The sequence below is a fragment of the Myotis daubentonii genome, chromosome X (genome assembly GCF_963259705.1).
Source record: "Myotis daubentonii chromosome X, mMyoDau2.1, whole genome shotgun sequence".
NCBI lineage: Eukaryota > Metazoa > Chordata > Mammalia > Chiroptera > Vespertilionidae > Myotis > Myotis daubentonii.
In genome coordinates this window covers 130,647,173-130,669,781 of record NC_081861.1, presented here as the reverse complement: position 1 = coordinate 130,669,781, position 22,609 = coordinate 130,647,173, and the positions used below count along the sequence as shown (strand labels likewise).

Sequence of the window (22,609 nt, the reverse complement as noted above, 5' to 3'; positions counted from 1 at the left end):
CAGGCCTTCCTGGTCATTAGAGCTGTACTGTCATTTTCTCCATGCCATGCTCCCTCTAGCCTTGCTCTCTCTCATATCCATCCCCCAGAGTGCTTATTACTACCTGATTACATCCTTCCTTATTAATCAGGTTGTTTCCTGGCCTTGTTCCTACCTGGATATAAGCTCCACAAGGGCAAGGATTGTGTCTGTCATGTCCACCATTGTACTATATTCCAGTGCCTAGCACAGTGCCAGGCATGTGTGAGGTCCTTAATCGCTCATTGCTCAATAAATGAATTAAACAAATGGGCCCTGGGGATCTTGAAGGACTTCATGGAAGAGGTACAATTTGAGCTGGGTATTGAGTAGAATTTATCTGGGAGGAAAGAAATCAGGAAAAGACAGGAAGTAGACTAAAAAAGAGACAGAAAGGGCCACAAAATGCATAGCTTGAACCATTTATATGGTTTAGCCATATCCTTTCAACCCACATACTTGAACTTCTATAACATATAAATCAGTGGTCTGAGACTGTTGCTTAGCTAAAGGGTGCAAAAGATACACAAGAAATCCCATCTCTATTCTCAAACAACTTGTCTTGAGTTATGCTTTGGGAGGCAAATAAGACATTCCCCATTATGTAGCAGGTTCCTCATCCTGGCCACCAGGGATCTCCAGTGAAAGATTTCAGTCTTCCTTTCCAGAATGACCATTGTCTTCCCAAATGGACATCTGCTCTTGTGTAAGTTAGAAAGTGGAGTAGCAAGGCAGAAAGTGGTGAAAGGCTTTGAGATCGGATATACTCACTTCAAGTCTTAGCTCTAGCATTTATAATCTTTGAGCAATTATGCAAGTTTCTTACCCTTTCTGTGCCTATTCAGTAAACTGAAGATAATCAAATGCACTTCCTTGGTTTATTGTGGGACCCAAATGAGATTACCTCTATCAAGAGCCTAACCCAGTGCCTGGTTCATGCACATGCTAAGTGATATTGTCTTTCTCCTTGGCAGCCTCTAACCTGCCTACCTCTACTTCACACAACTCCTGACCTAGCTGCAGTGGTCCTCCTGGGACCCACACTGAGACTGTCTAACCTTCATATTGGGTTGCCTTGTAGAAAATTGCAAGTATTAAAATCTTTCTTACCTCAAAATGGAAATTTCATATGGCTCTTTTCTAGTATTTTCCAACCTCCCTGCTAATTTTCTGTCAACCCCACCCCATTACCACTATATCAAGGTTAGCGCTTCCTTGTACTCATTGCCGAAGCAGAGAGCATTTCTTTTGAATCTTTGGCACAGAGATTCTCTCAGGGTGCACACTTGATCCCACCTGGGATAATAATCTTATCTGTCTTATTTTGCTACTAGGTTTTAAACCCATCAGGGCACTGATAACATCTCTTTCTCTTTAAAGTACATCTGCATAGTACCTTGCACTTAATGAGAGATGACATATTCTATTTCCCAGGCCCAAGTACAGTTAGATAGGGAGATCTGTTGGTAGGCCTCTGAACCATGTTGGGCAGCACTGGGCCAGAGGCCCTTGTTCTCTAATGAGACCCTCTAGAGTAGTTGCCTGTATACATATCTTTCCCCTACTATTCTCCTCTTGTCTCTGCCTGCCTCCTTAGCAAATCAAACTGAAAAGAGAAACTTGACATATATGCCTTGAAGTTGGGAGAGGAAAATAGGGTGGCATTTATCCATTTTAAAAGATTATTGAGGTTTTGGATCATCATTTGCTTATTTAAGAGCTATAAGGTTGAACCATATGAAGTCCACAATACCCAACTATTTTGACCTACAAAAATACCAACTTCATATGGTTCAACCTAGTGTTTTGGTATTTGGGCTCATTTACATCATTCACAGGTGAAGTGGTCTGATCCCTGTGTGTGGTTTATTCAGTCAAAGTCTTGGTAAAGAGATTCCCCAGAGAGGCTTCTTATAACTTCTCAGGGCTCATGGCCTTCAGTAGTTTCTGCCATTGCTTATGGAGTTTCCATCACAGGCTCTGGATTAAAAAAATGGCTTGTTCATTTCCCTTTTCCCTGTAGGTGCCAACATATGTGTTTTATCTCTGGGATAAATGCCAATACCTCCAAGCTTGAGTTTTCAAGTCTTCTGGAGATCAAAGTCTCTCTTCATCACCACATGGACTTTTCTGTGCTGTTACTCAACAAACCCAGTCCAGCTTCTCTAAGGGCCAGTGGCTGAGTTCCCAACAGACAAGGAGGGAAGGGAAGGAACTTCTAGTTTTCTATATATTGCAACACATGGGAGCATATGAGCATGAAGGGCAAAAAGGCATGTACGTTTTTCTCAAATAAAGTGTAAATTAAAAATGTAGGAACTTTAGTTGGATTTTAGTTATTTATAAACTAGATCCACCTAAATGGGGCAGTGGTTACATTCCTGAAACACCTAAGACTATGGGTTCCCTGCACATATTTCCTCATCCTTATCACTTCAGTGTATAGAAGCTGGACTTACATCTCCTTGCATTCTTTGCCTGAGGGCTTTCTCTGGCCAGGAGCCTATATTTTAGAACTACCAGGGAAATATTGCTACCTAGGTAGCCCTCAGACAATGACTGATAGAAATGGTAGATAAATATCCCAACTCTCTTGCTTCTAAGGTGTGTGTTCTACACTGGCTTCTGGTGTGATCCAGCCCCAGTTACCCACCATGGTAGCATGCTCTTAAGCACACCCTTTATTGGTTTCCTTCCCTTCCCCTTTTTACTTCCCTGCACCCCCTACTTGGTAGCTTTCTAGCATTACCTCCCAAATAAACTACTTGTACCTACCTGAACCTTTGTTTAAATGCCTGCCTTAGGGAAACCCAAAGTCTTATTTTCATTCCCTGAGCCTGTCTTCCACAGGCATATAGAGGCATTGAGGCATTGACCATGGAAAGAGGACCTCCCTGGGTATCGCTGCAGACTCAGCTAGATTCAGGCTAATTGAGTCAGAAGATAGCACATCTTGTCTGACTCCAGATTCAGTGTATTGTGTGTTAAGTATCTCCCGTTCATATAGCTTATACTGTCTCTTTTATTAAGAGAACACAGAACTCATAATAAGTGTCTAGGTTTTTAAATATCCTCAGAAAAGAATTCCTTTTGGTTTGCAGGCTCATATATTTATAGTTTCTTTGTTGGCCCAATAAAGGGCATCATTTCTCTTCCACCTACAAAAGTATTAATTAGCAAGTAATAATTCTAAGTAAGTGCAGTGGAGGTGATATGTGGGACCTTTTGTAACTATTTTTAAATTTTTCATTGTTGCTGATAATCTCTAAGTAAATTTTAAGAGACTAACCTCTACCTAAGAGAAGATATTTATTAGTATATATAATTGGGTGTCACGTGCTAATTACCTTATTGCTTCACGATTTAACTAAGATAAGGACATCTATCCAGGAGGATCAGAGAAGTTCTGTGCACCATACTGAAAGTAGAACCCTTTCCTCTTACATCCAGTGGCTGTGTGCAGTGTCTCCTAAATAAAAAAGTGATTTCACATGCTTTTTCTAAGCTGCCTTTCCCACTTCAGCTCCACTTTCTTCCCTTGAATGTCAAAGGTGCCCATGTTCATGACATCGCATCTGTAGTTTGAGCAGGAGGGAAGGGACTTAAAAACATATTAATCTTTGTGGGCAGAGTGTCATCTTTCCTCTCTATTTCCCTTCTTCCAAGGAACTAAGAGTGCCAAAGAATGATACTCATGGTTGTCCCTGTAACCAACCTCATCTGGTTCTTTGCAAATAATGAAAACATTTGTGACATTCAACCTTTTCTTAATCTTGGAAGTATTTCTTAACTATCCATTTGGCTCTCCTAGAAGATCAAATTCCTTATTTTTGATGAGTATTATCTTTTTCTATACTTTAACTTGCAAACTTTTAAAACTGCCAGTGTCTCTTTAAGGGGCATGGGGCTAATAAAGCAAGGGTTGAGCCAAGCTCCTATTCCTCCCACTCTGATTTAAACTTAGGCATGAAAGCCTTGAAAATTAGAACAAATGTGTTATGATTTGGTGATGGGCTGGTCATTTTCAGTCCAAATTGCTAGAAAGCAAGTACTTTATCCCTAACATTATGTCCCCTCTGATAAAGCTAACTTCATGGTTGATCTAATTATTAGATTGAGCTATCAATGTAGTTTTTGTAGAGCAAACCAGCTGACTCTCACTAATTTATGATTGTTCAATCAAATACCTATCTTGTAGCCTTGATCTCTCATTCTTTAAACTAGTGCTACTCAATATGAGGTCTGCTAACTGGTGGTGATATCAGCATCCTTAGAGAAATTGTTCTTTACTCTCTGGGCTGACATGCTTCTGGAATCCTAAAATAAAAATGGCTTGTTCCTTAGAGAACAGTGAGAAAGTGTGGGATATTTTTCGGTGGAAGGACAAACTGATAGATGTAATAGGTAGCAAATCATTACTGAGAGAGATGAAGGGTGCAGCAGCCAGGCTGACTGTTGGCATGGGAGAAAGAGGTTGCCAAGGGAAGTGCATGGACCCAGGGTCAGGAGACCTGAGCTTTACTTCTGCCTCTGCCAAATATCAGCTCTGTAATCTTGGGTCAAATCTTTGAACTTCAATACATGAGAATAGTGGCCTAAACAGTAGTTTTCAATGTGCTGACTGCTACCAGAACAAGAAACACATTTTACATCACAACCCTGCATACACACACATACATATACTGTACACATGCACACACGTGTAACAGAAACAATAACTTCATAAAACAATACTTCATGTAGTGTACTTTGGTATTTTTCTATTTTCTTCTATTTCATTATTTTAAAAATACTAGTCATTACCTGCTGAATGGATTTAACAATCCACTAATGGGTCATGCCCTGTAGTTTAAAAAAAGCACACAACTCTATAATTTCTGAGATCCCTTCCAGTGGTAGTATCTAATGACTCTGCTAGCTGCCTAAAAGGAATTTTCTTAAAACAATAGATGAACTGTGACAGATGGCTACATGCTTACATTCTGGAGGAAGTGCATGGTGTATAACATGGCAGCAGAATGACCTGAAGATAAACAAGTAAATTATAAACTGCTTCCAAGGAGTTTACAGTTCTGCAGCTCTGACAGTGACTCAGAGAATTAGGATCTCCAAGTCATTACACTGAATGCTGCCCAAGTCAACAACATCAGAGACTGAGGATCCGAACTGCCAGAGAAGTCACAGACTCTCTGGTAGTGGGCAGCCTTCTTTTCAGTTTTCAGATTGTCAGATAGCCGCCCTCCTACCACCACCACCAGAGTGCTCTCTAGTGGCCTCATCTTTGTTTATACATCACTTATCAAAAGACAGGAAAATAAAGAAAAAAGAAAAAGAGAAACTTGTAGAGCTCCATACTTTCCTCTTTTGAACTTAGACCCCAATCCTGGCCTCTTGGTCTTCTTTTGTTTCCAGTCCAGGAAAGGGAACTAACCTTTAGTAAGCAGTAACATGGCAAGGACTTGATCATTTCATTGGATCCTCAGAACTGTTCTATAAAGGTTCTAGGATTCCAGATTAACAGAGGAGGGTACAGAGGCCCAAAGAGTTCACTAACTCATTCTGGATCCACTGCTGCTGTGATGAATCCCCAGCTTTCCATTCCAGAGCCCAGGACCATTCCCCAACTGCATCCTGCCATAGCTTGAATACAAAGTCTTTCAGAGTGGATGATATAACCTCACTTAATTTTGGTGACTAGTAGAAATAAGAGTCATAACCAGAACACAACAGGACTCATGACTCAGAGAACAGAAGGTCCAAATCCTCATTTGTAAAGATGGGGACTAGAATCCTGGGAATGTTTGGTAACAAGCACAAGGGCACAGAGCAGCAAGTAGAACCCAGGTTTCTAGTGATCTTTCCACAGAATGTTGGACATTAAAACAACAATATCAGTAATAATTAAACAGTACTCCTGGTATTTTGTTTTAGAATATGGAGAAATGTTTCTATGGGAAAAATAAATAAATACACATACATTTTTCATTCTCTGGGTGCTGTAATGTTTCAGTGTAACCAAAAAAATGCAGGTTTGGCTGTCTGCTGTAAGGAAAGCCAAGCTTGTGAGATAGATACTGGTGAAAAAAGAAAGAGGTTTTATTCAGGTGCCACCACCTAGGAGAATGGTGGACTCCTGTCTCAAAGACCATCTTCCCTTCCTGCTCAAGGCTTCTGCTTTTCTTATAGGGATAGGGAGGGGAGGCCTTTTATGCCCATCCAATCATCTTTCTAACTTTTGGTGGGCTGGTTGTAAGAATCACCCCTTGTGCCATCTTGCCAGTAGGAGAGTCTCCCTGAGGCTCCCTTCTGGTCTACAGCAGCAGAGAGGGGGGCTACAGGACCCCCGTCAGGAATCCTGGAGTTGATGCTGCACCCCTCCCCCCATGCTGGACACAGTGCCTGCACATCTGAGGGAGCCAGTTGGAGTCCACAGGACACCTCTGAATCCTGGTGTGCTGGGGTCCTCTGTGGAGAAATATGTTCCTGCAGCCCACCCCTCCAAATTTGCCAGCCAGGACTGACAGCTGCTTATGGTAACATCAGGACACTGAAAATTGTCAGGAAGCTTAGATTTTTCTGATGCTGAGGGGTCCACATCGGATGCTATATCAATAGTGGTGGGCAAGTCAGTATTATGGTCCTACAGACTAGGAAACCCAGCAGTAGGGACAGACTGGGAACCTGGCTATGGTGTTGGGCTGCTCCACAGGTGGCAGAGCCTTTGCTCCTCCACACTGCCAAGCAGAGTGGGCAAGGGGCTGGTTGCCAACAAAGGAAGAGAGGCGGGAATAAATGGTTTCACTTGGTGAAATTCCCTCCCTAGTTCCCTAACAAATCTGAGAACTCATACAGCAGCAACAGAGACCCTAAGTAGATTTTCATTTTGCTTACCAAACTGATAACTGCTGAGGATTATCTTATACATAGCAGAGATCCAGGGAACAAATCTGTGACATATCTGTGACACTGACTATTTAAGATGCTCATTAATATGTTAATGTGCTAACACACTCCCTGCTGCTTTCTGTCACAGAACACCAGAGTGGATGGTTTGTGGAGAAGTATGTTCCTGGCAAGACAGCTGTGTGATGGGGGGTGGGTGTGATAGGTTGAAGGGCAGGAGGTTAGCAAGGTGTATGTAGGTAGTTAATCCTATAAGAACTCCAAGAACATTCTAAAATATCTCTTCCCTCCTGCCCTGGCAGGTGTGACTTGGTTGGAGCGTCATCCTGTACACCAAAGGGTGGTGGGTTCTATCTTGGTCAGGGTCCATAACCAGGTTGCAGGTTTGATCCCTGGTTGGAGTGCATGCAGGAAGCAGCTGAACATCTTTCTCTCTCACATCAGCGTTTCTCTCTCTCTCTCTCTCTCTCTCTCTCTCTCTCTCTCTCTCTCTCTCCCTCTTTCTCTCTCTCTCTCTCTCTCTCTCTCTCTCTCTCTCTCTCTCTCTCTCTCCCTTCCTCTCTCTAAAAAATCAATAAAAAATAAAAATATCTTCCCTCTCTTGAAGAGATAGAAATTCCATTTCTGAGTAACTTTGCAACTTTTTCTGAAATTTTCACCCTAGGTATTATTCAAACTTTGATTTCAGCTGTCACCTTCCCCCTTTTAAAGTCCTGAAAGTCTGGGAGAAGGAAGACAATGTGGCATGGGTAGAGAGCCAGTGGCAGGGGTGGAGACTTGAGGTAGAGAAGCTTTCTAGGAAGAGAGGCCAACAATAAACAATTTTTTACTTCTCCCAGGGCTAATAAAGCTTTAAGGGAGTGAGAGGCTCATGAAGCCAGGAAAAGCAGTGTTGAACAAGTACCAAACCTAGCAGGGCAGGGAGATACTGGGGACATGAGAGGGTTGGGGCAAGATTATATCTGCCCCTGAATTTTACTCCTTCCTAACAGTTCCTAAACTCAAGTATCCTCCTGCCCTTAAAAAAGGGCCTGGCCTTTCCAAGAGAGTGGCAGCCATTAGTTTTCCTCAACTTCCACATCAGCTCATTTCAGATGAACTCAGTGACCCATGCTTTCAATACATCACTGTGAATCAAGGTCTAGACAATTCCATTATCCCCAGAGCTCAACAGGGGGAATGAATTAAGCCCAGTCTATAAAGACTTCACTTCTCTGTAGACATTTCCTACAATGTCATTTTCTTTCAGCAGTTTGGTGTTTGCGGTGCTGTTTGTGTTTCTATAATATGACAAGTCTACTGGGCACTTTTTGAAAGATTCACTGAGTTCTTGGTTATACCTAATACTATGGGTGAACACAAAAAAGTATCAGTTCTGAATCCTTTATTTTGATTTTGAGAAGCACTAAATACTTTTATATGGCAGACATCCCACTTCACCCCACTCCCCAATCAGCCTTATCTTAGGCAAACTTATTTCAATACTAGAGGCCCAATGCACGAAATTTGTGCACTGGGTGTGTGTGTGGGGGGGGGGTGTCCCTCAGCCCGCCTGCTCACTCTTTACTGCCTGCCTGCTTGCTCTTTACTGCTTGGCTTGCTGCTCCTTAGCCCTGCCACAGGGGCTGGAGAGGCTCCTGCCACCGCCACTGCGCTCACCAGCCATGAAACCGGCTTCTGGCTGAGAGGCGCTCCCGCTGTGGGAGTGCACTGACCACCAGGGGCAGCTTCTGCCTTGAGTGTCTGCTCCCTGGTGGTCAGTGTGCGTCATAGCAACCAGTTGTTCTGGTCATTCTGCCATAACTGTCTCTGGGCTTTTATATATATTTAGATTGGTTTTAGAAAGCTACTTGCTTAGAAACCAAAGATGGTCTTTAACTCCAGATCTTCTACTTGCCAGGTATGCGATTTTGGAAATTTACTTACTTTTTCGGAGTTTCTGTTTCCTTATTTGTAAAATGGGAGCAATATTTTAATCCTTGCATTATGTGACAATGTCATGAATATAATGAACTTGGCTTAGAGCTTAGCATATGGCTGGAGCTCTTTGCAAGAGCCTATAGTCTTGGACAGGAGAAATGATACTTACACATAAACTTTTTTTCCTGCTGTAGTGGATAAAAAAACGACACATAACCCTATTTCATATTGCAACCCATACCATTATCTGTCCCTTTCTTGGAGAGCAGTAACAAAGGGAGGACAGAAGGACAACTAGGTAAGGAAGGTGACTGGCTCTAGGGAAATAGATAAAATAGTGGGAAGGTGTATTAGTTTTCTATTGTCACATAACAAATTACTACATATTTAGCAGCTTAAAACAATACCCATTTATGATCTTGCAATTTCAGTGGGTCAGTATTCTGGGCATAGGTTAACTGTGTCTTCTGCTCTGGGTCCCAATGATCTGTAGTCAAGGTTTTGGCTTGGGCTTATTTCTCATCTGAGGCCTGATGAGGGGGTCTATTCCAAGTTCATTGGTTGTTGCCAGAATTCAGTTCATTGATATTATAGGACTGAGACTCTTAGCTCTCAGAGGTTACTGACCATTATTTGTCATGTGGCCTTCTCTACATTGTGGCAGTTTGTTCTTCAAGGCCAGCAGGAGAGAGTCTTTTCTGCTTCTTGTCTCTTTTTAAGGCATGGGTGGGAAATGTCAGGCTCATGGGCTGTATAAGGCCGCAAAATCATTTGGTCTGGCCCTGCCAAGGCAACTGCAGATGGGACTCGAAATTATATAAATCTAGAAGCTTTTTTCATGGGAACATAAATTTATATTCAGTGAATTATATTAAGGGAATGATGTTATAAATATCCAAATGGCTCTTTGCAGAAAAAAGGTTTCCCACCCATTTTAAGGACTCACCTGATTAGGCCAGATACATTCAGGATACTTATATCCTTTTTGATTAACGAAGTAAACTGAGTAGGGATCTTAAAATCCCTTTTGCAACGTAAGGCAACATACATAATTTACTGGTTCTACCTAAACTCAAGAGCAGGGGACTATACAGGATATGTACACGAGAGGGCAGGAATCTTGGTGGCTATCCTAGGATTCTACCTACCACAGAGTGATCCTTGGATGTATCCAAATAAGCAGGGGAGAAATCTTTTTGGTTCTCTTTGTATCATATTTATGAGAACAAACATTACTGGGAGTACTAAGCCAGCTCTATTGCATGGCTTAGCCATGGTGAAATTGTTAAACAGGGAGAAAAGGGGACAGGGTGAACCTGAAGATTTGGGACAGCCTTGCAATGGCAATGGTAGAGTGAGCTTATGAATGAGTGAATTCAAGTTTCGCTGGACTGTTACTTAGGAAAAGGAATAGATATTTTAAAGAAGGAAAATGAGATAGTTTTCCCTGGAAGAGCTCTATTATTAGTGTCTGTCTGTTTGCCTCTGGTGGACACATAATACTGTTAATGCTCTATAGCCAAAGGACAAAACTGAAAGCAAAGTCATTACAGAGTTTTCCTTCCCTTCCCTAAGAGATAAACATTATTGTAGCCACTGATGAGTGAAATTTTCACTTGTTAATGCATGGCAGGAATCCGTTATTGCTTCTCAGCAAATAAAGAAAAATACCAAGGAAGAGGTGAGGATTCCTAGCCCTGAAGGCTGTACTGTGAGAGCTGGTTCTTCCCAGGAACCATAACTTGGCTGCCCACTCTGGAGCTCACATATTAGTCTTTGCATCTGCAAATCCACAGTCCCTAAGCAGCAGGCAGTTTAGCAGCCCAGAAACTCAGAGCTGGCCTGCCCAGTAGGCACAGTAAGAATGTGTTTAGGGCATCAAAAATCAGGGGCGCCAAAAACTGCTTTTTTCAAATAACCTGATATTTAATAAGAAAAGAGAATTTTGCTGAACTTCATTACATTTATTTTACAATATGATAATTTATTCTTTAATTTGAGACCTACTGCAAAAAGATGGAGGTGGACGAGTAGGGAGTATAATCTTTTTGGTGTTTGTGGCCTTTAGAATCTAGTGGGCTTAAGCAATCCCCAGGGAATTGTATAATGAAATAGGAAGAATCTGCTAGAGATGACATCTTCCAACCTGTTGCTTCCAGGTAGAATCATACCTAAACCATTTTCACACAGAATCAGAAAATGTGCACTCCATGTTTTGTTCTGTGCTATATTCCAGCACCTAGTTCTGTGTCTGGGACATAATAGCTATTTAGAAAACATTCCATGTGTGGATGGGTGTTTCCATTTTCATCAGTTTCTTTCTTTCCCCCATGTGGCCCAATCTCCCTTCACTCCCGAAAGATTCCAAGGAATAATCAGATAATATTTTGTGTTTCTCAAACTGCCTGTTGATAAAAAAAAAAATAATCCAGGGCCACTTTTCAAATACACAGATTACTAGGCCTCTCTGTGGGAAACTTTGGTTTAAGAAATCTAGGCTGGAGCCCAAGAATCTGTGTTTTTGATAATTACTTCTGATGAGTCTTCTCTTTAGATCAATATTGAGATAAATAGCAGGAGCTCAGCTCTTACCACACAAAGATTGAGGAGCCACAGCCACTTGATTCAGTTCTGAGAGAGTGAGGGGCTGTAAGAGTTCTGGTCTACTCCCAAGTCACATGGGCCCAGCTCCAAATCCTGGTTCCTCCCTTCCTAAAGGAATGGATCTAGGAGAGGAAGTACTTGGAAGCCCCTCTATTTTTGGGACTGCCCACTGAACTTCATGCTTCGTCTTTCCCCCAGGCAAACTTTCGTTCTGTCCCTTCTCCCAGCCACAACTAGCATATTAATTCACAGCCACCTCTGTTGGGTAGGAGTTGACCTGTGCATCCAGAGAGAAGCTAACTTTTTAGTCAATCCTGGTCACTGAATCTGAGTGTCCCTCTGATGGTGGCTAAATAAAGCCTCTGTTTTTAGCACTCCCCTTTACTTTACACTTGAGAAAAGGGAAGATCTGATCCACATATGGCCCGCTCTTTCTATCCCAAGGCCTCCCATACCTCATCTGATGCCTGAAGAGGCTGACTTCTCCCTCAGCAATTCCTCATAGGTTTTCTTATCCCCAGGACCTAGTGACTCCTGACTGGTTCCCCAGACACTTATAGTTTCCAAGGAAAGGATTGAAGTTTTAGAGTAGCTCAAGGAAAAAAGTTGCTGCTTTTATTCTTGGCTCCATAAAACTCTTTCCTAAAATACTATCTCCTACCCAGGAAGATAATCATGGGATCTCTAACCCTTGGGCTTGAATTCTTGGCAATTAAATACAAAGAAAGGATAAATCTAGGTCAAAGGGAGTAATCTGCTCTGTAGCTGAAGGTGAGAGAATATAACAGACTATTTATTATTATGGTTGGCTAATACAATAGTCACCTATGGCTATTTATATTAATTTAAATTTTTTAAATTTAAAATTTAAAAGTACTTAATAGCCAATGTACCACATTGAATGGCACAGTTATAGAGAGCATTTCATCAGCACTGTTTCAGGGGCATGGCATTGCCCTTTGACCCTGTCAATGTGGTGTTTCTTTAGCATCTTTGGAAATATGTCTTTGTTTCTATTGGTACTCTGTGGGTATGATGCATTATTCTAGAAAAACACACTACTGATGACTGAATTAAAACACAAAAGCAAAACCAAAAATAACTGCCATAAATACAGTAGTTGGAGGGAGGTACATTATCAAAAGGCTGCATTTCCCCCAGTTTTCTTTTTTCTAATCCCCTTCTGCAAAAGCATTCTTCCTTCTTTTTCATTTACCTTTCTGTTCTATCTGTAGAGTATCTTATTCTAGGTATGGCTTCTCAGACAAAGTGAAATGGTAGACTTGACCTCAAAAAGAAAAGGATCAGAGAAAAACCAAAAGTCTGTTTAGGGCACAGGAATACACATTTGGGCAGAATGCCCCCAAATCACGTACCAGGAAAAAGGAAAAGAACCAGAAAGACACAATGAGACTGGGAGGAGCTAATGAGCCCAGGACAGGGGTCTAGTCTGGAAAGTAGGTCTGAAGGGTAAGGCAGACTGGGCGAGTGCTCACAATTCCTGAGGCTGGCAGGCTGCCTAGGTGCTCAGGAGTTCCTTTGTGCAAGAATTTCCTCTTCAGAATCCTCCCTCTTAGGAGCAGCTTCTTCCATAAGAATTTGCCTTCAACTCATGAGTGATCGCCATCCTAGACTCAGTGTGTACATGAAGAAGATATAATGGGTTAATTGCTGTGCTTTGAGGAAGGAGGCCTCCATCCCTGATCTCTTGGATGAGTTGCAAGGACTGTGCTCCTCTCCTTACCAGCACTGTCTGTGGTTTCCCTCTCTTAACACCCATACCCATGTAATGGGATCTTTAATGCTTGTGTTCTCCCCTAGGTGAAACTAGGGAGACTGAGTAATGTTTTGAAACATGGCAGGCAATGAAGTTGGCAGGTCAAAGGCAGGATAAGGTTTAAATAGTGAGGGTCAGGGGCCAAGGATCACAGGAGACAGAAAGCAGGGCAAGCAAGGGGCAAATTGAGGTGGGCATTAGGAGCAGGTGTGTAGAACTATACACTGAGTGGCCAGATTATTATGACTGGCCAGATTATTATGACCACCCCATCAGTACTTTGTTGGGCCACCTTTTGCCTTCAATACTGCGGCGATTCTTCTTGGCATTGACTCCACAAGATGTTGAAAGGTGATGCGAGGAATCTGACACCATGCCTGATGAATAGCACTGTCCAGTTCTGTGAGATTTGATGGTTGTGGAACCAGCTGCCTGATGGCCCTTTTAACTTCGTCCCACAAATGCTCAATTGGATTGAGATCTGGTGATTGTGGGGGCCACCTAAGCAAGGTAAAGTCTCCCTCATGTTCTTGAAACCACTCCTGCACAATACGAGCACCGCGGCATGGCTCATTGTCTTGTTGGAAGAATCCATCTCCTTTGGGATTCGCCATCAACATGATAGGATGAACTTGATCAGCAACAATACTTAGGTATGTTGTGCTATTCAGATGTTTATAATGGTCTGGCCCTCTAGCAACTTCGGTGTGAAATTGTAGTTAATTTGCCTACAAACGTCAGGTGGTCATAATAATCTGGCCACTCAGTGTATATAGTTCTGCAGCCCTGCAGCCAGAAGACTGGAGATGGGGCAACTTTTTGGACTCATCCCTGAGGCTTTTCTCTGCTTTCTTGGAAGGTAGGACCCACCCCCCACCCCTAAGCATGGCTGGCCACAGGCTTGTCCATGTTGATCACAGTACAAAGTGAAGGTGTGGATAAGAAGTTAGCTGGTTGGTGTTCTGGGGTTTCCCATCCCTTGGATGGGGGCAAAGGTTGTTCCTCTCTGTATTGTGAACTTCAAATCTTTCTTCAGTCTTGAGTGAGTTCCCAATGTGAATGCAGCAATCAGGACTTCCACTCTACCTGGACTCTGCCCCTGCCCCCTTCCACCCCAGTGTTTGCCAAATGCACAGTTTAAAGCTACTGATGTATAATGCCCCATTTCCCTTTTTGTCTTGCAGCTGTCTCCAACCTGGACATTGAGAGTAAGCTGAGCGTGTACTACCGTGCACCGTGGCACCAGCAGAGAAACATCTTCCTCCCGGCCACAAGGCCACCCTGTGTGGAGGAACTACACCGCCATGCCCGGCAGAGCCTGCAAGCCCTGCGCAGAGGTAATTAATCCCAGGCTTGGAGGGCTTTTCAAGGAGAGAACTTAGAGAATGTCCCATTCAGTTGTTCTCTCTCCCATTACTCGCAACACTTCCTTTTGTTATAGCAAGTATTTTGAAACACTCCCTTTTCTAACCTGAAATGAAGTCATAGATAATATAAACTACCTATACACATAATTAAAAGTAGCATTATGGTCTAAATATGATAATAAACAGAATTTAAAAGGAAAATATTTATTATGATAGTAATACTTGCAACATGCAAATGCCTAGGCATGACTACACTAGAACACATAATGAAGCAGGGTTTACAGCTATCAAAGTAGCTTTGAATTAAAAACAATCACACGTCATTCTGAAAAAAAAATTATCGGGGAATGAAGGGGTTGAGGGGTAAGAGGACACACCATAAACACTGGTGTATTCAGAGTACATGAAACATGATCCAAAAAACCACACACACCCTTGGATTATAACTAAAAGGGATTTAGGTTTGATTCAGAAATAGGTTCTAGAGTTTCCCTTTACAAGAAGTTCTGGCAGGGTATTTGTGGGACTTGGGGCACTGTTTCATTGTTCAGGACTGTTCTGTACATTGTACATTTTACATTGTACATTGTAGGACAGCTGTCATCCTTGGCTCCTGTCCAGTCATCAAACAACCAGACCTCTCCCATAGAGCTCTTCTGCTCCTGCTGATAATCAGTGATCTGGTCCATTCTACAGTGGAGCACGTGGAGGCCTAGAGATGTCAGGAAACTTGCTCAGGGTCACATATAGCAGGTTAGGTACAGTGCCAGGACCCAGACCTGGGCCTCCAGACCTCCAGCCAGAGCTCTTTCCCTCTTCACTATACACCGTGTTCTAGGTAAATAACTAAATATTTCTATTTTGGTTTCTCTCACAGTCCTGAGAAAGCTGGAGTTAGGCACATAGCAGTCAAGGTAAAAGATGCAGCCCTTTCTTACGCTGGTTACTTTTCAATGCCTTAAAATCATTCTAATTAGGACAAGGAGATTACAATCTGGTATCATTCTCTTAGAAACTCCTAACTTGGGTATCAGAAGTTCGCAAGTCAGCTTTTTTGGCCTTTATATTTGTGCTATGGAGAAGATAGTGCCTGTACATTCAATGTCTTTGTTCCACATTCGTAATGCTCCTTTAAAAAACTGTATCTTGCCCTAATCGGTTTGGCTCAGTGGATAGAGCGTTGGCCTGTGGACTGAAAGATCCCAGGTTCAATTCCTGTCAAGGGCATGTACCTTGGTTGCGGGCACATCACCAGTAGGGGGTGTGCAGGAGGCAGCTAATCGATGTTTCTCTCTCATCGATGTTTCTAACTCTCTATCCCTCTCTCTTCCTCTCTGTAAAAAATCAATAAAATATTTTTAAAAAACTGTATCTTGCAAAAGTATTAATATTCAAATAAAATATTTTAAAGTCACTATCAAAATGGGGAAATAAATTGACAAATGTTGGTTTCAGCTTATTTTTTCCACATATGTATGACTTCTCCCTTTTTTCCAATTCCTAGTCATTTTCCCCTTTAATAAAAGAGCTAACCTACTGATATCCCTAACACAATTGTTTCTCAAAATTCCCCTTGGTTATTAGTAGTAGACACTGTGATGCTTACAATGAAGAATGATTATCAGTATCCTCTAGAAAGAAGTATCTCTGGCATTTTTATTATTCCTTTGATATTATACATGGCTTAAAAGGCCTTCTTTACCAAATTTTTAGTGCAAGCCACCTTCTGGAAATCTTTCCTAAAACTCTTGCCATTCCTTTGCAGGTTGGATTAGACATCCTTCCCATAATATCCTGTGCATCTTCCCATCATGTCACTTATAAGCTTATATTATAACTAAAAACCTATAGTCCTATCTTCCACCATTAATCCATGAGCAACTCAAGGGCAAGGATATCTTATTAATTTTTTTTATTCCAAGCATTTAACATGAATGTGACATATAATAGGTCCTCAATGAATGTGCAACTGAATGAAATTCTGCAGAAAACTGGTTGAGCATTGAGGGCACAGAATGATGACAGGGAAATGTGATCATTCTCACTAAATACTTTCTTTGATCCCATCATTAGAGAGCTCGAGTAACATTAGCCCTTTAGCCATAATTATTTTTATCCATTTATTATTATTATTCATAAATCAGTCTTGATTCAATTTTTCCAGATTCAACCAGATAACTTTAAGCTGTTCATAGCTATCATATTTCACTGTGTTGTCAGGTTTGAGCTTAATGGCATAACTGAGAAACAGCAAGTGCCAATATCAGTTTTCTGTGAACTTCCTCCTAGGGGCTGAGAGAGGGATGTGGGGGCTCATGGGGTTTGGAAGGAAGACCCTGGAGCTGCATCTTGCCTCCACAGACTGGCTGGCTTTGTGGTTGTCTCAATAACAAATCTTGGGTGTGGTGGTTTTAATAGCACTGCAGAGAGCCATAAACAGAAATTATAGGCATCATAGAATTAAAAACATGCAGTGTAGAATTAAAATTAGAAAGTGACTTTTTTTTTAACCTTGTCCAAGAAACACAGCGGCTTAGCAGTGCCATCAACAGAATAGTACTTCTGCCATCTGGTGGCCATGACTAATTCTGACCTATCAGACAATGGCCTTGCTCAGCAAATGCTGCAGTGAGTTTCCCTGTAGATTTTCTATTTGGACAGCTGGAATATCCTGGCTTCCACCGGGGGGGGGGGGGGGGGGGGGGAGCGGATACTGAAGCTATAAGGAGGGAGCTGGAATATTGAGATCAGAACCTAGAAATTGGCTGCATTCAAGATCTGTTCAATAGCAAACCATTCAACAATGTCTATTGAGGGTCAGACATTGTGATAAACCTGGGATTCAGACAGCAATAATGTTATTGTCCCTGCCCACAAGGAATTCCTGATCTAGTTAGGAAGATAAGTAACCAGGTAATTTCAACATTGTGATATGAGGCTCAGAGAAAAGGCAATAATTATGTCATGGTGCTTCAGGGAAGGCTCCCCAGAAGAACTAGCATCTTAATGTATTTCAAGTTATTTACAATCTGATTCCTCTTTTTCCTCCATTTCTTAGCAATTCTTTATACTCAGAGACAATAATGGCTTTGAGTAATGCCACTGTTTATGTTTGTAAGATAGGGAGAGATTACTAGATGGCTAAAAAAGAGATATTTATATTTTATATTTCCTTTCCTTTCAAGTTGCAGGGCTAAGGTTTAAGTTCCATTTACCTACAGTAATAAGAACCAAGGGTTGACTGTAGTGTCAGGCTTTAGTAGACAAATGTTCTCCCCACCCCACTGCCAGATAAGAGCATTATCAGGGAGCCATTAATCTAGCCTGCTTGCTCCCTGCCTAGGGTGAATGAAAGATATCTATTTAAGAAAGTGTAGGAGGGAAGCAATTGAATGGGAAATTGAGTCAATGTCTCCCTCCGGACTCCTCCCTTCCTTCCACCTTTTCCTAACCATTGACACCTGTATTCTATTCTTCATTATGAATTTAAGACTGCCAAAGCTTTTCCTTGCACTGCTCATTTAGTAAAAAGCCCACTGTTTGCTTGTAGAGAAAAATGAGGGTGGTACTGGAGGTAGGCACTGTAACAAAGAAGACATTTATCTAAAAAAATGTAGTTCTGTTTCCTGATAAACATTGGCTGTGAAGGCAGTTTAGCTAAGACTACCTACATGGTGATGAAGACTTTTTCTGTTTGCTAATTGGAGTCAACATTTGACTAAAGAATCCCAAGAAAAGGAAGATGAGGAATACTACCATGTTTTCCTGCCACAAAGTCAGTAGTTTAGGCAGAGAGGCCCACAGATAGCCAAATCAGACATAGAAAGAAATATGAAAGCTCAAGAGTACACGGGTAAATTTAGAGTGTAGCACACTGACTACAGTGAAGAGGAAATGGGGCTGGCGTTAACAAAGCCAGTGGAAACAGGCAACAGGACCTAGAGAAGGTCCTACCAATTAGTGAAAAAGATAGGGGTATGGAGTACACTCTAATATTAAAAGACTAGACTTTGACCAAAGTATTAATTCATTCTTCCTTCCAGTCTCTCAACAAACATTTATTTAGACCACACTACATCTCAACCTAAATAACATGTAGTCTCTGCCTTCCCACTAGTGATAAAGGCAGGCATATAGCGATATCTTGATTTTTATTGATACAGTGATAGAGTCATCAGGACTTTGGAGAAAGGGCTTACTTCTGATGTCACCTGAGAGGATCAGCATAGTTAGTTCTGTTTCCTAACATGGGTAAAAAAAACAAGTAGTGTCTTATGAGCTCTCAAATATTCTATATTCTATTATCAATATTCAAAGAATTAGAATGTGATAAAATATAATTATAATTCAATATTATAAAACCTAAGCAGTCTTGCTCTGATGAGTGAGAAAGTATGTTAGGGCCTTACAGTGCCTATAGATTAAGTAGTGGTAAAGAGCAGGGTCCTTGGGCCAAGTGTGTACCACTGATAGCTCCGCCTAGCCTCCCAGAGCCTGTTTAGGCATCTGCAGAAGAGGTGTGGTGTCAGCACCTACTTTGAGATGCATATAAGAGCTTTAACAAAGTGTCTTTGACATAGGGCAATTGCTCAGTAAATATTGGGCATCATAGTTATAATTATTGATGTTCTGAGTAATGGTGATTTTAAATAATAGAAGGGATGATTAAGAAATATGCTGTACCAATATGTACCTTCGTCATGACGTAGTCGTGAGATTTCAGGTCCTGGGCATGAGTATAGGCTAGTTTTTGGCAGGTGGAATGGCGTTTGGTGTGGCCAGTGTGTTAGGCTGGGCATGCCTTGGGGCTTATTTAAACACCCAGAAAGCTAAATGGTTCTCTTAGTGTCTCAGTGATTCTTGCTATGAAGTCAGCACCATTTCATCCCACATATGAAAATTTCTTGGCTTTTCCCAGTGGTAACTTTATTCCTAAATCAGACAACTGTTGTCATTGAGAGTTCTTTACTTTCCCTAGGAGCCCAGCGTTTCAAAGCCCTCTGAGTGTTATGAGTGACAGGGCTCAGATGACTGAAATTGTGTGCTGGTCACTGGCTCTCTAAACAAACAAACAAAAGTAATAAAGTAAACAAAAAAATAAAAGCCCTGATATATAGTTCTCACCAATACCTGTGATATAAATTCTCACACTATGGCCTATTTCAAGCTACCAACAGTTTAAAAACTAGCTTGTAAAATTCCTGAACATACAGCACTCAGCACCCCTGAGCCTATATGAGCTGGTCCAGCACCTTTGAGATGGCTGTGAGTATTTATCCCTGGCACTCCCTGGGTGTCTCTGGCATGTCTGTGCCACCACATCTTCCACCATTGTTCTGGATATTTTTTGCTCATGTTGTTTTGAAATGAAGCACATTTAGAAATATGCTGCTTTTTCCAAACTCAAGATTGAACCATCTTGTATGAAGATTATGAGATGGACCCATTGAAATGTAAGTGTATAACTTCATATTAATATGAAGTGAAAGTTTAGTTCAGAACCATTCTGAAAGTCTTATTTGATATACAAATGAACTAACTTAACAACTCACCTTTCTCCAGCCCTTTGCTCAGCCTCCCATCAAGACAAGAGACATTGAAAATGCCAAGTATATTTATGCATTACTGCTTTTTCTGCCCCTAGAACATCGGAGCCGGAATGATCGCCGGGAGCAGAGAACTGCTGTGCCCCTTTCTGTAACTGCTCCTCCATTGCCAGCATACCCCCCAGCTCACAGCCAGAGGAGGCGCGAAGTTAAGGAACGTCACTTCTTAACGGTGAGCTTTGTGGCCAGCTGGCAGCCCTGTCCTTGCTCATCAGGAAGCAGGAGTAGGTTTTAGGAATTAGTTTCCCTCCTAGTGAAGGAGACTGGGCTGCCTGAGAGAGTGAATCATGTGCATTTGAAAACAACTTAATTTTCCCCCTTTCATTCCTGAAAAAAAAAATGCCTCTTTTTTTTTTTTTTTTTTTTTTTTTTTTTTTTTTTTGCATAGAGTGGGGATACAGATATATATTTTTTTCAGCTCCTGGTTGTATGATGCAGTAAAGCAGTAACAGTTAAGGAATCTAAAAATCAGAGGTAAATTTTACTTCAAAACCTTCTTCTGCACACAAACTGAAAGATTTAAGGCAGGTTACTTACCTTCTTTGCCTTCAGTTCGCTTGTCTGTAACACGAAGATATTAAGTGTACCTAGATTATAGTGTTTGCAGGTTAAATGAGACAAGGCATGAAAATAACAGCACAGTGCTTGGCATGGAGTAGGACCTCAATAAACGTTAACAACTACAACCACCACTATTATTCCTAGTCAAGTGAGAGTTTGGCAGATTCAATGGGATGAGCTGGAAGAGAACTTAAATGATGTGTTAACTTTCCATTTGTGCACAGTTCATTTCATCATTTCATGCTTCCCCATTCTATAAAGGAGGTTAGTTCTTCAGGGTAGCCAATTACCAGAGTAATGTCATCACCAAAGGTGATTTCAGCCTTGCCCAGGTGTCTGTGGCTGTAGCTTAGACCAACCCCCAAGTATAGATCACAGATGATGAAGCTGAGCACAGCTCAGAACATCTGCATTCCCCTGCAGACTATTAGCAGCCACTGCACAAACCATCGGCCCAGATGTGCCTTCTGGGGCCTCAGTGGGAACAGCTTTGTGCCTCTGAGTAGGGCATCACTGTCATGAGGAGCTATGGTTTTTGTGACCAAATCAGCCCATACTGCCTGCCTGAATGGCTGGACCCCTGCTCTCTTGTCATTTTAGTTTGAGGCCCAAAGTCTAAAGAAGTTACAAGAGTGTGGTTACACGGTGAGATTTTTATTTGAATTAAATTTATGTGTATGACTATAAACCCAGCACCCTTATGGCTTTTACAATATGCAAAATAGATGCAAATTATTTGGGTCAGATGATGCCAAACATCCAGATAAACAGACTTCATCTGAATGAGTCTGCATGATATGACGTATCCAGATAAAACAGTGAGTGATATTGGACAATACATAGACATATTTCCTACTTGTGGCTGGACAGTAAGCTTCATGTCCTTCAGACTCATAGAATGTCTACTGAGTGTCATGTCACCCTCACTACATTGCTGAAATGCAGCCCAGGAGTAAAGAAAGAAGGTAAGCACCTCTTAGAGTTTTCTAGGTCTTTTTATAGAGCAGTTACACATGCTAGTGATTTGTCATAAAAGCCCCTGCTCAACAAAAGCTCATATTAAGCTCAGCTCTGCTTGCTGAAGTATTTGCTTTTAATGAGGCATTTTCTGCATAAAATGCTAAAAATATTTTCCCCATTCGTTATATATGTCTTGTGGCTCATTAACTTGGTTTTCTCGGGGGAGGGGAGAGAGGAATGTTGAGCATTTATAGAAATGACCTAAAAATATTACCCTTAGTCATATTCTGCATAATTTTTAATAATGTCTAAATACTAAAGTAAGACTACAGGAAAAGGCTTAAAATAATGAACAGCAATGAGAGTATTTACCCAACAAACATCAATAAGAGTGTAGATCATACTTATGTAAATTCCAGAAAATTTACCCATCTCAAATTATAATAGTATTTAAGTAAGTTGGGGAAATTTAAAGTGTTTCATTTGTTTAATTGAGTTTGGGTCACCAGGATCATGGGAAGATTTTCCATTCATGTCATATCCCTCAGACTTGGAGCTGACTCAGAATAGAACATGGTTCTATGCAATTGGCTTACAGGACTGTATATTACTGTAATAGAAAAAGCTGCAGGTATAAGGACAAGAAATTTGCAGCCAAGTTTCTAGATATACATTTTCTTAGATAGCAATTCTCCTTTCAACTATAAGACTTTAGGTTAGCCATTTTTCCTCCAATAAAAAAGCATTCATAATGAGAGTATGATATACATACAATATTCCACAGCTCTGCAAACTGTGATACTGTACTTTGGTCATTAATGGCATGGACTGTGAAGCCAAAGTGCCTGGACTTGAATACCAACTCTACCATTTACTAGCTGTGTGACCCTGGA

The 22,609-nt window shown here is 41.4% G+C and overlaps 1 protein-coding gene across 3 annotated transcripts in view; it reads left to right on the top strand.

Annotated features, from left to right (window-relative positions):
• Positions 1-22,609, top strand: part of NHS (NHS actin remodeling regulator) — a 347,582-nt gene that overhangs the window by 281,525 nt on the left and 43,448 nt on the right. For all 3 annotated transcript variants that reach the window (XM_059678458.1, XM_059678457.1, XM_059678459.1), the window contains exons 2-3: positions 14,407-14,559; positions 20,234-20,367. In XM_059678458.1, the coding sequence (XP_059534441.1) occupies positions 14,407-14,559; positions 20,234-20,367 (287 nt within the window). The remainder of the gene's footprint in view (positions 1-14,406; positions 14,560-20,233; positions 20,368-22,609) is intronic.